At 38.6% G+C, this 13,955-nt stretch overlaps 1 protein-coding gene across 8 annotated transcripts in view; it reads left to right on the forward strand.

Annotated features, from left to right (window-relative positions):
• Window positions 1–6,723, forward strand: part of LOC125465563 (serine/threonine-protein kinase Nek6-like) — a 269,602-nt gene extending 262,879 nt beyond the window's left edge. For all 8 annotated transcript variants that reach the window (XM_048559236.2, XM_048559234.2, XM_048559235.2 and 5 more), the window contains exon 10: window positions 5,324–6,723. In XM_048559236.2, coding sequence (XP_048415193.1) covers window positions 5,324–5,434 — 111 coding nt within the window. In that variant the 3' untranslated portion in view covers window positions 5,435–6,723. The remainder of the gene's footprint in view (window positions 1–5,323) is intronic.
• Window positions 6,724–13,955: the final 7,232 nt, after the last annotated feature.

Genomic DNA, 13,955 nt, shown 5'->3' on the forward strand with positions numbered 1-13,955 from the left:
TTGACTCTGAACTGTCTCTGCCTAGCCAGCAATGCCCTCATCCCGTGAATGAGTAGAGGAGAAAAAAATGGGGTAAAGAAATCCACTGAGCAACAAAACATACTTGAAAAGAAAATTTAGAAAAACTATTTCCAAGAAATTGATATTTAAGCATTGATCAATAATTCTAAAATCCTTTTTCAAAGATACAGAAATGACAGGCCAGATGTTCCATCAAATTTGGTCCAGAGTACGATTATGGACCCTCCATATTAAACCCCTCCACCTTTAAAACTAGTCTAATCCAAACCTGATATGGAATAAAGAGATAGTAGGAACTGCTGATGCTGGAGAATCTGAGATAACAAGGTGCAGAGCTGGATGAACACAGCAGGCCAAGTAACATCAGAGGAGCAGGAAAGCTGACGTTTTGGGCCTAGACCCTTCAGAAATTTCTGAAGAAGGTTCCTGACTCAAAACATCAGCTTTCCTACTCCTCTGATGCTGCTTGGCCAGCTGTGTTCATCCAGCTCTACACCTTGTTATCTCTGATACAGTCAGCTGTGTCTTTTGGTTCTTCTTAATTTCATGAACTGAAATAATCCATTCATAGGCATGCTATAAGGCCCTTTAACTATTTTGTAGATCCTCACCTAAGTCATGTCCAATTCTGAGCTGCTGTAAATTACTTTTCTACTTCAGTTGCATCTGTGAAATGGTTACTTCTGTTTTTGATGTAGTCTTGCGCAAGAGTTCAGCTGTCCAGTTCTCAATACACTTTTGTCGGCCAATAACTGAGGAATTCCTGCATAAGGGGCAGATGTGTCTTCTCCCTCTGCTGTCTATTCTTGTTGGTCTCCCTCTGGCAGTGCTGCAGCACAGTGCAACACACAATTATGGATCTGGATTTGAGAAAAATTTCCGATTCCAAAATACAAGTTTTGGCAAACTGAACCGCAGTTAGCAATGACATGTAACCAAAGGTTGACTGACCTTGAAATTGGATTGGACATGCTGGAAATATATCAGTTTGTGATTTTCTTGCAGTTCTGTACCTCAATAACTGAATGAATATTAATGAACAACTTGATAAATCTGTGTTGTGAAGATAGTAGGTTGTGCAATATTAAAAATACAAATGCAAATACTTCCATTTTCAAGAAGCTGTTCAATGTAAATAATTATTACCGCAGTTAATAAAATGTGAAAATGTTCATGGTTTTATTTTTATTTTCATAAATATATTTATAAGCAGCTGCTTTATCTCAGATACATTATAATGCATTGGTTTAAAACAAAATTAAATGAATAAAGTTGCTGAAAAAGAGGAATAAGATGATCATAAATCATGTATTTCCACTGGGTTCTTTAGTTGCTGCAGCAATATTTCTGTAGATTATATTGTTTCAAAATGAACTGTGTGAACTAGTGGTACCAGATAAATAGGGCTGAATTCTGCCACCCACCTTGAAGTTCCTCTGCAGAAGCTGCAAGTGGCAACTGACCCTTCATCAGCTGGCAGCAGGCCCCTCACAAAGCATATTGCCAGTGTTAATGATGAGGTCCGCCTCCATGAGTGCCAGCACAACCATTAGAGCAGCAACTCAGCAGTGCCACCACAAGCAGCGGACATCGCTGAGATCGCAGCTCTAGCAGGAGGGTGCCTCACTGGCGGGTTTATTTGCTGACAGGTGAATTGCATTGTGTCCAGCAGGGCAAAGCAGCCAGGCCCCAACAATCAGGAGGTTCACTGAGGGAACCAACAGTGCAGATGCCACAAGGGTGCGCTACTGTCACTGGGAGGGTGCTTCCATGGATCATAGAATGCACATAGAGAAACCCCACCCTCCGAACATGCTGCAAAATTGCCAGGTTGACTTTATCCTTACATGGAGGCAGTCCCTGCAGTTGCCTGTTAACATACTGATCAGTGTCAGTGTAGCATAGCAGTGAGAATTACCAGGCTTTCCTCCCAATGTCTCTCCCCTCAACGTTGCTCGTGCTCCAAACTCCTAGCCCAATTCCAACAGGAAGTTTTAGTCCATGCTTTGAAATGGATCTCATGTTCAACCCAGTGGCGTTTATATATTTAGACTCATACGGTCAAAGAGATGTACAACACAGAAGCAGACCCTCCAGCCCAACTTGTCCATGCCAACCAGATATTCTAAATTAATCTCATCCCATTTGCCAGCATTTGATCCATATCCTTCTAAACCCTAGTTTACCCATCCAGATGCCTTTTAAATGTTGTAGTTGTAAACTAAACAGCACAGGCAGTCAGCTGTGCAGGTTCCCTGCTCATTTTTTACACCTCTTATATACCTGCTCTCCCTTTTTATTTTAAAGCACCATTGCTTTGTTCTCAATCATCAGAAGATCAGAGTTTTAACACTGAGTTATAAAACAGCAATATCTTATTTTACATTTGTGTATCTTCAGTACAATAAACAGCATGGGTTCGATATTCAATCTTTTAAGGTGGATTCTTGTATGGCCATTCAATGGCCTGTGGAAGGACCCTGTCAGTGACAATGGCCCATTCTTGTGACAACAGTACCACGGGGGCCCAGTTGCAGGGAGCCTGGCTGCCTTGCCCTGCTGTCCACAATTCACCTGTCAGCGAGTGTGTCCCGTCACCCAGGGGCTGCATCCTTGGAGCTGCAGCCTCAGCAACGTCCACTACTTATGGTGCCACTGCTGAGCTTCCTTGCGTTTGATTGCGCTGGCAGCTCCTGGAGGCAGGCAGTCATCGTTAATAGGCTTGGACCCTGGCATCAGCCTCTTAACTGGCATCATTTTGTGTGAAACAATCAGAAGAATCACTGCTGATAGCGGAATTGGGTGAAATTTCCTCCCAGTGAAATCAAGAAAAGGAAAACACAGTGATTCTTTCTAAAAGACTTTCCATATTGCATTCCCACACTGGTGATCCTAATTCCCAGGCAGTGAATGAAACTTACAGAAATCCACCATAATTAAACCGTTGAAGGAAAATAAACACAATATTAATACATCTCCACTCATCTTTATTTAAAATATGCAACAAGAAAAATATAGATAATTAAGTTAACTTTACTGATGAGTTTGATGAAGTGGAATGGCCATGTAGATAAGGCCATAAGACATTCTTAGAGCTGAATTCTGGTCCAAAACACACTCAGTTTGTTATTACTCTTTGCTGGCCTGTTAACAAGTTTGTAACTCGGAATAAATGTGGCAATTATCTGTGTCATTTATAAATCTTATCTTTGGCCTCAACAAACAAAGATAGAGATGAATGATGATGTATTCCTAAAGAGGAGCCTTCAGTTACTAAATTACATAGACATGGCTTGACTTAGGATTTGAGAAACAACTTTGTGTACTGAGTTTCTTTCATAATGAACAAATTCTCGATGCCTGGCAGGTGCCGAATTCATTACATTTGTCATATATACAGATCAAAGGAATTGTATTCGAGGCTTCAATATAGAATCATGTGCAATCCAGCAGTATTCCTGTAGAGATGGTAACAGTGGTCCTCAGGTGGAACAGGATCCTGCATCATCTCGGACAGTGGAAAATAAATGGACATGTGCAAGTTTGCACTCGTACAGTTTATTTAAACTTATAACGACTTTTCCAAACCACTGTGAAACTTCACTGTCAGATCACACTGAGCCTACCAACAAGTAATCAACTTAGCTGCCAAATAGCAAGTTTATTTATCATTGGGGTGCAGCAGATCTCCTCAGGAGGCAGTATATGAGCTCATTTACTGCACAACACTTCCAGTAAAATAGGGCTGCTTTTTATAGTAAGTGAACTATTTTCTGTTTTCCATCATGGGTTAAAAATCATTGAAACATATTATGAAACTAAACTGGCCTGAGCAAGATAATTGAACCAACCTGCTTTTTTGAATATCACATAAACTATGTTTCAGCAAATTGAATATTCCCAAGTAACTCTGATTATTTCACAAAAGTGTAGAAGATATATGTAAGTACGTTTGAAGTGTTATTTTGTGTGTCCTTGTTTGGCAATAATGGTAAGACTGCTGTGATGTGGTTGTGCATTACGGTAGAACAAAGTACAAGATGCACAGAATGATATAATACCATTCCCCACACTGTAGCACATCCCTTGATGAAATATGTACAATTTGGATCTAAACAATCTTGTCTTCGCTGGGCTACTATTTTTAACGCCACGATTACTGATTTGGACTCAGGGTTTTTGTGAGGGTAAAGGATTTAACTTCATCCTCAAGGACTGCTGGTTCATACGTGTGTGCCTAATTAGTCAGGTCAAATTGTAAAGTTTTCCCCATTAATTATTTAAAACTGAAGTAATCATCACATGTAGAAAGCAATTTTAAGCATTTTCTTGATTTTAACATTAATTACAAAGTGTTGACAAGGAACAGTTTCACAAGGGGTTTAGAGTAGTTCTGTTACATAATCACTGGTTTAAATCAGATGATACAATTCAACATGACAGCCAAAGAATTTGTAGATTTCTCACAGATCTGAATTTTGAGGAGCATTTTCACAAATTGTAGATTGCACCCAAAAATCATAATTATATTTCACTGTGCAAGCTCTGGACTGGATAGAGGAGTCAGCATTTTGCAAAGTTAATGATGCTTTATGTAATAGTTTTTCATTGCGACCGCATGTACATGCCATAAGTTTCAAAAATTGCTTACACTGCAGTTGGATGTCATTCTGTTCTCACCTCACGTATCTTCATAGGGAGAGCCTTTTTCCTAGGATGGCGACGGCGAGCACGAGGGGGCATAGCTTTAAATTGATGGGTGAAAGATGTAGGACAGATGTCAGAAGTAGTTTCTTTACTCAGAGAGTAGTAAGGGAATGGAACGCTTTGCCTGCAACGGTCGTAGATTCGCCAACTTTAGGTACATTTAAGTCGTCATTGGATAAGCGTATGGACGTACATGGAATAGTGTAGGTTCGACGGGCTTGAGATCGGTATGACAGGTTGGCACAACATCGAGGGCCGAAGGGCCTGTACTGTGCTGAAATGTTCTATGTTCTATGTTCTATGTATCTTCATGCTGCCGAAGATGATGAGCTGGCATCTCTGTCCTTTGTCCCCAAGAGGGTGGGGCATCAGTCTCCCTTGCTGCAGTGCTTACCAAGAAATTCTCTCAGCTCTGGGCTATATTCCCAATAAAACCATGGTGCCAAGCATCTCATAATGTTCACAGTATTTAGTTAAAAAGCAGAACTCCCACTAACAAATGATGAAGATGACTTGCGTTACAATTTCTTTGATGAAAAATATAATGTTACAAAGCAACTTTTGCCTAACAAACTGTATTTTTCTCATTCTTCAGTTAAGAGAGTTGGTGATCATGTGCATCAATGCTGAAGCAGATCTTCGACCTGACATTAGTTACATGCATCAGATAGCCAAGCAGATGCATGGATGGACACCAAGCACCTGAACATGTTAAACTGGATGGAAATTTACAAAAGAACAATTATCTCACAATCCTGCTTGAATATTGTTTTAAAAAAGTGAAACACCGCAGTGATGATTTCAAGAAAGCAGAATTATTAATGGAATATAATTGAGCCATTTGAAGTTAGCAGCACTGTAAAGACTGATACTGTTAGATTAGCTTCCAGCAATTGTAGGATGGTTAAGCTCTGTTGTTTTGTCCAGTGAAAAAGAAATTATAAAGTCTTCATGGTTCCATGTTACTTTAGAAAAATATATTTATGGATGTACTTTCTAATTTCGTACACATCTCTTTATAAATTACGATAATGTAAAGGTAAAATACATGAGATTGTGCTTAGACCAAACAAAAATCAGAACATGCTACAGGTTTCGACATATCGATAAAGATTACAAACAAGATATGCTCAACTGGACAGAAAAATAAATGATCTATAAATAATAATAAAAGTTGATAGTTTTACTAACGTTAATTTAGAAAGAAACAAATCTACTTCTCTTTTCACTTATTTAGCATATTTCCACTGTGGCTGTGTACAAGGCATAATGTCTTTGTAGGCAATTACTCAAGTAGCAGTATTGTAATGAAATTTAATTCATTTCTGCCTTGTTGGGACTTGACACTATGTACCTAGACTTTACCTAAATTACAGCAACAGATATTATTTTAGCAGTGATTTACATATTGTCTTGTCCAATGGAATATTCTGTGTGATCAGCTTTCAGGTATTTAGTTGGAAACTCTAAACTTTATAAACATTAGCTATCGGGAGCAGAATTAGACCACTTGGCCCATCAAGTTTGCCCCACCATTCAATCATGGCTAATTGTGGCTGATCAGGATTAAAATTTATTTGTGAGTTGGTGATCATGTGCATTAGGATTAGAACTTTGTGTGTTTTTATTATGGCCAATAATGCAGCATCTGGAAAACATGTTGCAGTAGGCCAAACATTTTTTTTTGATTACTGAGCTTCTAGATTTTAAAGCTATTATTAGCTGTTATCCACTCTTTCAATAATATTTACAGGAAAAGTCCAGTTTATTTTGTGTGGATAAAATCAAGAGAATTTTACTTAGTGATATGATGCAAGTGTGTTGGCATCAGATATACCATCTAAGCTTCTGTGCTTTTCAGCCTCAGAGCAGAGTCCACTTTTTTTGCTTCCTCTTTGCCATGTCTAAACTAGTTCACTTCTATCACTATCAGTATGTGGTTTAGACTATTCTGCAATTCTTTTGTAATACCTTTACATACATTTAAATAAAAGTAATGTCACTTTTAATTATGTAGTTTCTGGTTGGTCAATCCTCAGTGAAGAAATGATGCAGAATTATTTCCTGAGCATCGTTCAAAAAAAAAATATTCACATTGTGAGCCAGAGCAAACTGGGCAAGTGAGTATATAGAGCACACAGTGGTCTGAATTGATGCCATTGTAATAACAGCAACATTTTCAACATTCAGTGTCGTTACACCTGTGAAACTGACAGCAACATCTGGTAAATGCAGAAATCCAAAGTTTGCTGTCACTGATTCCATAGCATGAGCTGTTGCAAGGCCCCATGGGCCTTTAGAAATCACTGAACTGATGAAGTTCCCCATTTAGCTGTAAAACTTTGTTAAAAACCCCTGAAAAAAATGACAGCTTATTCATGAGGGGAACTTTGCCTTGAATGGGGTAAAAGTCATAACAATTGAATGACCTTTTGGGCCCTGGTAAACTAATGTTACATTTGTGTGACATCAGGTTTCTTCATTGTGATAAAAAATTCTGTAAATAACTTTTTGCAAATGAATTGTTTATATTATTTCAACTTCTGACACGTATATCCCAATATATTTGCATTTGGTGCATTTACTTCTCACTTTGCTATCTATGAGAATTCGTTAATGTGATTGGCAACTTACCCAGCTTGATAACGTCCCTACTGTTGGAAGATTGGCAATCTCCTTGACCTAGGGCCTGATTCAACCTAAAGTCAGTAAAGGTAAAATTCATGCCAGAGATTACCAGAAATTGGGCAGTTGTCATCAAGGTCAGCAGTGATAGCTATTATTTTGCAACTGATCCTAAAATCCATGCCAAAAATTGATGATTCAAGATAGCCAAAACTGACGGTGGTAGAACAGCTGTTTGCAACAATTTGGACACTTTACTTGCTGTGAGCATTTTGTAAAATGCAAACATTTCCCACTCCATCAGTCATTTTTAAAGTTAAGAAAAGATATTTTCAAACATCACTCATATAACACTTGACTGTGTTTCATTCAGTACTTCCCACCACTAGTCCTGCAAGACAACAACAGGGAATTGTTAGACCATGGTTAGCGATTAAGGTTCAATAATATGCAGGTGAAACAGAAGGATTTCCAGGTTAGCATTCTTGCTGCGTGAAATGGAAGTTGTAACTTCAACCCGTATAGCCAGAATCAGCACCTTCACACAGTACCTGTGTTTAAGTTGTTCATTATTTATATACAGAGTAGAATTATGCTTTGGACCTGAACACTGCATTAATTAAAAGTATGCAAGCTAATATAGGAACACTGCACACATTGTAAAACAATGCTAATAACATATCCAAAGCAGCTGCTTAAAGCAAAAACCACAATTAAGCATCTATTCATTTCTTTGTAGATTCAATACTGCATTTTAAAAAAAAATCAAGTCCTTGCAAAATTTTGTACCTGTATTGCCAACTGTTAATTTGAAATGATTTCCAGCATACTAGCAGAATAAAAATATCTTTACTTAGGAGCTTAGCTCTTTCTAATTGAAATAAACACATCTAATTGAAATAAAATTGAAATCAAAGTTTTGAAAAAATGTACCATCGGAGTTTAACACTTTCTAATTGAAACTCTACTGTTCTATTGTTTTCAGTCTGAAAGTTGAGTTAAAGATTATTTGCATTATTTCAGGCAACTATCGGAAATATTTGGATGAAAAAAAGCCATTTTCCCAATAAAGCTCTCAAAATATTTCATTCAAGTAGCAAATATTATCTCAATCTAACATTTAATAGCAGGGTTAAGAGAAAGGATTCAGTAATGGCAATGAACAATTAATTTTTGAAATATAATAAATACCCAAACTCTCACTCTGTCTCATGTTCTAATATGGCGTGGCTAAAGTGATAAAGGTGTCGTAAAACTGTAAGAATCTCTACGTTCTAGGCTGGAGGCTGGGAATTCTGAGGCAAATGGTTCAACTCTCTGCCACCTACAAGGCATTGGACAGGAGTGAGATGGAACACCCTGCACTCGCCCAGATGGGTTCAGCTGAACAACACTCAAGCTGCTTGACACCATCCAGCGCAAAGCAGTGCGGTTAATCAATATTTCACCCAACTGCTTAAACACTTACTCACCAATAACTGCAGTCTGTCCTAAACACAGCAAGCATATACAACATCTTGCTTCTGAGACATGCTGTGCAAATACAAAATCAGTGAACACTCCCCCACTACATTTTTTTTGATATAGAAGTTGAGCAATTAAGCATATATATTTATTATCCTTTTAGTTCAGGTGAAACTTGCTGGTGTTTGAGCAACAGTTCTGTCTGGATTTAATGAGTACAAATGCAGCATAGATCTGATGGCTGAGAAGGAGGCCATTCAGGCAGAGTCTGTGCTGGCTCTCTGTCCAGCAATTCAGTCAGTTCCATTCTGATGTTCGCTGCTTGCACGTCACTCTGTCAAAGACTTGAATTAATCACGTCTGTAATGATGAATGGAACATGTGAAAAACTAATGGGGCTTGGAGTGATCTTTATGCCAGCCAAGTTCATCTTCAAAAATCTGTTCTACATAAAAGAAGCCTGCTTCCTCCTCCCCACCCTTTCACAGAAAGCCAGAACTATCAACTCTAAAGGATGCACGTCCCCACATAAGGCTGAAATATCCACCAGAAAAGTACACCATTGTGCACTGTGAATTCAAATGTCAGGGAAAAGGAAAACCATGAGAACGCCTTTAGCTATTTATTAATCAAGAATGGCAATATTTAAGGAGAGGAACACACTGGATCCCACAGGAGCCCGTCCCTTTCTCGTCACTTGCCTTATTCTTTCCAATGTGGTTTGGTAGCTTTTTGGCTTCCATCCCTGTCCTTTTCTGGGTTACCAGATTGTGGAATAGAAAAGCTAAATTGGTCATTTCCTCTGACCTCAAAACCAAATGCCAGCAACGGTTTGGAGCCAGAGACTCTCAAATCCTTTTCATTCCAACTCTCTTCCCTCACATAGCCTCTGCACTTTCCATTTCCTACAAGCACCTTCAACCATCTCGGCCACCAGATTGAGGAAGTGAAAGACTCTTCTTTCAACTGGCACCTGTGGCTCCAAACAAAGAAGAAAAGGGTTTAAAGGAAGTTTTACACAACAATGGTTTAACTTAGTGATTTTCCCACCCTCAGTTCACATTTGGAGTTTTGCTAACAGCAGTGACTGAGCTTTGTCAAAGAACATTGAAGCAATCACAAACACTTACTGAGGTAAATCCCTAGCAACCAGTTATGTACAGAGGCTCACATCCACATTCATTGCAAACAATACTCAACACTGAGAACTTGTGCATAACAGTCTTAATATTTGAGGCTATTCTAATCCATGATGATAAATATGGACTACTGAATTTTACCTTCTTTCACCTGATCATTAGATAGAGCAACTAGATATAGCTTTTGGGCAAATGGGATCAAAGGTTTTGGGGAGAAAGCAGGATTAGGCTATCGAGTTGGACGATCAGCCATGATCGTGATGAATGATGGAGCAGGCTCAAAGGGCCGAATGTTCTCCTCCTGCTCCTATCTTCTGTGTCTCTATTATTCCAAGACGTTTCATGGACTGAAACAGTTTTAAAAAGGAATGGACTAAAATGATCACCTGACTATAAGTTGTGTCTCACTTTATGAGATTAGTGGAGTAAATAAATCCATTTGCAACACAAAGACCACTTTTACCTATATATGAAAACCAGACAATTGAATTAGTGTTTAATTCACATTTGCATTGTATAATCTTACATGTTGGAAGATGAAGGGTTTGCATGTCTGCTAGTTTGCCTGGAAAGATGATGAAGCTAGCCTCAGGAAGACACATTGAGCAGCAGCAGAGAGAAGAAAATTAATTTATAAGAAATAACTGGAAGGCTCTCTTTCTCTCCTCTTTCTCTGCCCGTGTTTCTCATCATGTTGGAAAGAATGTACCTGGTGAAGAAGTAAACTGAGAAAAAAACATTCACTGAAACTTCAAAGATATCCACAAACTTCATTATTGTTAAGGATACCAGTTAGATGACTGTGATCTTAGGCTGTTCCATCTCAGCGACTGTAAAGCTTCTTTACAGTACATAAGTTTTAACAATTAGCAAAGAAATTCACAATGTTGTATTCAAGAAAACATGTTGACTATTCTGACACGGAAATGATGGATTGAATGGCCTCTCTCTGCTTTGTGTGATTCTGCTCAAAGTTGCGGACAGATAAAGCACGTTGCGTTCAGATAACAGTTTGCACAACCTTAAACTTGCTTCAGTGGGTGGTAAGCTATCTGGTATATTCAGTTATTCAAAATCAGGCAACTGATATTTTAGCACAATTGGTAGTGTTGCAAAGTTGGTGTGTGTAAAATTTTGAAATTGTAAAATGGTGGAAAGCATAGCATTGTCCCTTTAAAAGATTGTGTTTCTCAAGTGCTTACAGTAAAAATGGGTGTCAGAACAGCAGCTTAAAGTGCAGGTGCACAGAGAGTGCCAAAATTAAAACATGTTGTATCAAACAGCCAAGCAGCATTTTTACCAAGACAGCAAGTCTTTTCAAAAAACATATCAAATTTAAATCTGATGGTGTTGACAATCTAGAACCACACAAATTGTAAATAAATTAATAGGTCATTAAGGATATAAAGATGAGGGCATTTGAAAAATTGGCACGGCCAACTGCCATCCGAAATGAAAGCAAATCTGCCATCTGAAGTAAATTTGGCTCTCACGAAAAAAAAATTCATTAAATTCTTTGAAAGAAAAAGCACCATCAAAGGTAGCACAGCATTTTTCTTTCTTAGCTGAGAGTCCTCACAGAAGAAATTATAGGGAAAACATCCATGACAGCAAGTTCAGCAGAAGAAAGATATTTGTGACTTGAGACCCACAGAAAGAAAAGTTGGAGAAGGCAGAGAGTTCCGGATGACACAGTCTGTGTAAGCTTGGAGAGATTAAAGTTTAATTAATTGTTGTCTTGTTAATTGGGTTTATATAAGTAGGGCTTGTGTTTATTTGAACAGCATTCCAGTAGAATTTTGTTCAATTGCAGAATAGTCAAGAGTTAGGGGGGAATTGTTCAGTTTATTAGTAGATCTGTTCATTCCTTCATTCTTAGGGTTACAATAATAAATTGTTGCTCGTTCCTTATAAAGTGACATATCAAGAATTTTATTTCATTTAACCTCCCCTTCTCCATAACTGTTTAACAGATTAGGTGAGGTGGGGAGAGCTTCCCTGGGTGTTTCAGATTTAATTATTAAAAGGAAACCTCTACTTCCATCATAACACATTGGACTTGTGTGTAGATTTAATTATCAAAGGGATTTGACCTCCCCTTCTTATCAGTAATACATTTGCTTCATCTCAGAGGCCTGTGCATCCATATCTGTTTCCAGGACATGTGTACTAAAGATTAATGTTCTGGTGTGAGCCTGTAGATGTGCTATCTTTCCGATGAGACAGTAAACCAATGTTTCACCTGTCATTTTAGATCAATGTGATCTACTAGTAGATGAAAGAGGCAACAGAGGAGTTAGCACCAGTGTCCTGGTTGTCATTTTCCCTTTATCATTCTTCAGGAACAAACTTTGTTGGGTAATAATCACATTGCTGCTTGTGGGAGATTGCTGTATGCAAACTGACTGCTGTATTTTCTAAGTACAATGGGGATGACACTTCAAAAGTACTGAGTCAGAGTCTATGGGGATATTGCACTGGAAATCAAACTGCACAAGCCCCAGAGTCATCACTATGTGCAAATTCAATTAAACCGTCAAATTAACCAATTTTACCTAACTATCAAATTTAGGTTACAAGAATATGAACACCAGTTTTGTATCATTAAGAAAAATATTATGATTTATTGCAATCAAACACGTTTAACGAATGAACTGAAAAAAAGACATAAATTACTTACTACCTTGTAACTTTGTAACTTAAACTCAACCTCCTTTAAAAGAAATCGTTTACAGAAACATTAAGAGACAAGACAAAGCACAAATATTTTGGGTGGACAAGGATGAAAAAGTGAACAAAACTCAGTCCTGGCACAAGTCTGAATTAAATCATAGAATTCTAGAGTGTGGAAGCAGGCCCTTCAGCCCAACAGGTCCACACTGACCCTCAGAGTGTCCCACCCAGACATATCCTCCTTTAACCCACCTAATCTATACATCCCTGAACACTACAGGCAATTTTTAGCATTTCCAATCCACCTAACCTGCACATCTTAGACTGCGGGAGGAAACTGAAGCACCTGGAGAAAACCTACGCAGACACGAGGAGAATGGGCAAACTCCACACTGACAGTCATCTGAGGCTGGAATCAAACCCGGGTCCCTGGTGCTATGAGGCAGCAGGGCTAGCCACCCTAAATTATAGGCATCATTGAGTTCCTTTCGACTCTGATGAGGTAACATGATTGTGGATCTATTGATTCACAATCTTCCATCCATTGGTTGAAGATTCACCCTTTCATTGTCTCCGACAAGAAGGGAATTTGCAGAGAGATAGAGACAGAGGGAAAGATGCAGAGAGAGAGAGAGAAGCTACTTGCATAGGACTTTCTTTTACTTCTCTGCTCACAGTAGGGAGACAGAGACAGAATGATTTAATTGATTTTTCCTTCACAGGCTGGATGTTTTTGCTGTCTTGTCCAAACACAAAGCTGCAGTCTCTCACCACTCTAGAAGTTTTACTGCATTAAGCATTCCGGAGCACACATACAACTGGTCCTGGCTGATAAACAATCAGAATTCTGTCACTGAGCAGCATTATCTTGAACACACATTCATGAAACCATGGAACTCAGTCCCTTGGTTTTAAACTGCATTGTTTCCCATCTATTTGTCAACAATCCAAAAAATAAAAGTGGTCTTCACAATACAGCAATGGCTTCAAAGTGCTTTAAGATGTCCAGTTGTCATAAAAGGTATCAATTAAATGCAGGGCACTTCTCCAGGAATCAAATGTTAGTTTCTTCTCAGCAGCATCCCTAAAGGAGCATTTTTTCTTGATAACCAATTTGTTGGAATAATATTTATTTCTTGTTGCCTTGGTGTTTCACAGCCATGCTGATTATTAGTTTTGGCTTTTCCCATTTGACTGCTTCCCTTTCAAAAAAAAGCATTTTGGTGGTGGTGGAAGTTTGTTTTCCAGGCTGGAGGCCTGTGACCTGCGGTGTTCCTCAGCAATTGGTACTGGGTTCGCTTTTGTTTGGCATTTGGATGAGTGATT

This window comes from Stegostoma tigrinum, chromosome 29 (genome assembly GCF_030684315.1).
Source record: "Stegostoma tigrinum isolate sSteTig4 chromosome 29, sSteTig4.hap1, whole genome shotgun sequence".
NCBI classification, from domain to species: Eukaryota; Metazoa; Chordata; class Chondrichthyes; order Orectolobiformes; family Stegostomatidae; genus Stegostoma; species Stegostoma tigrinum.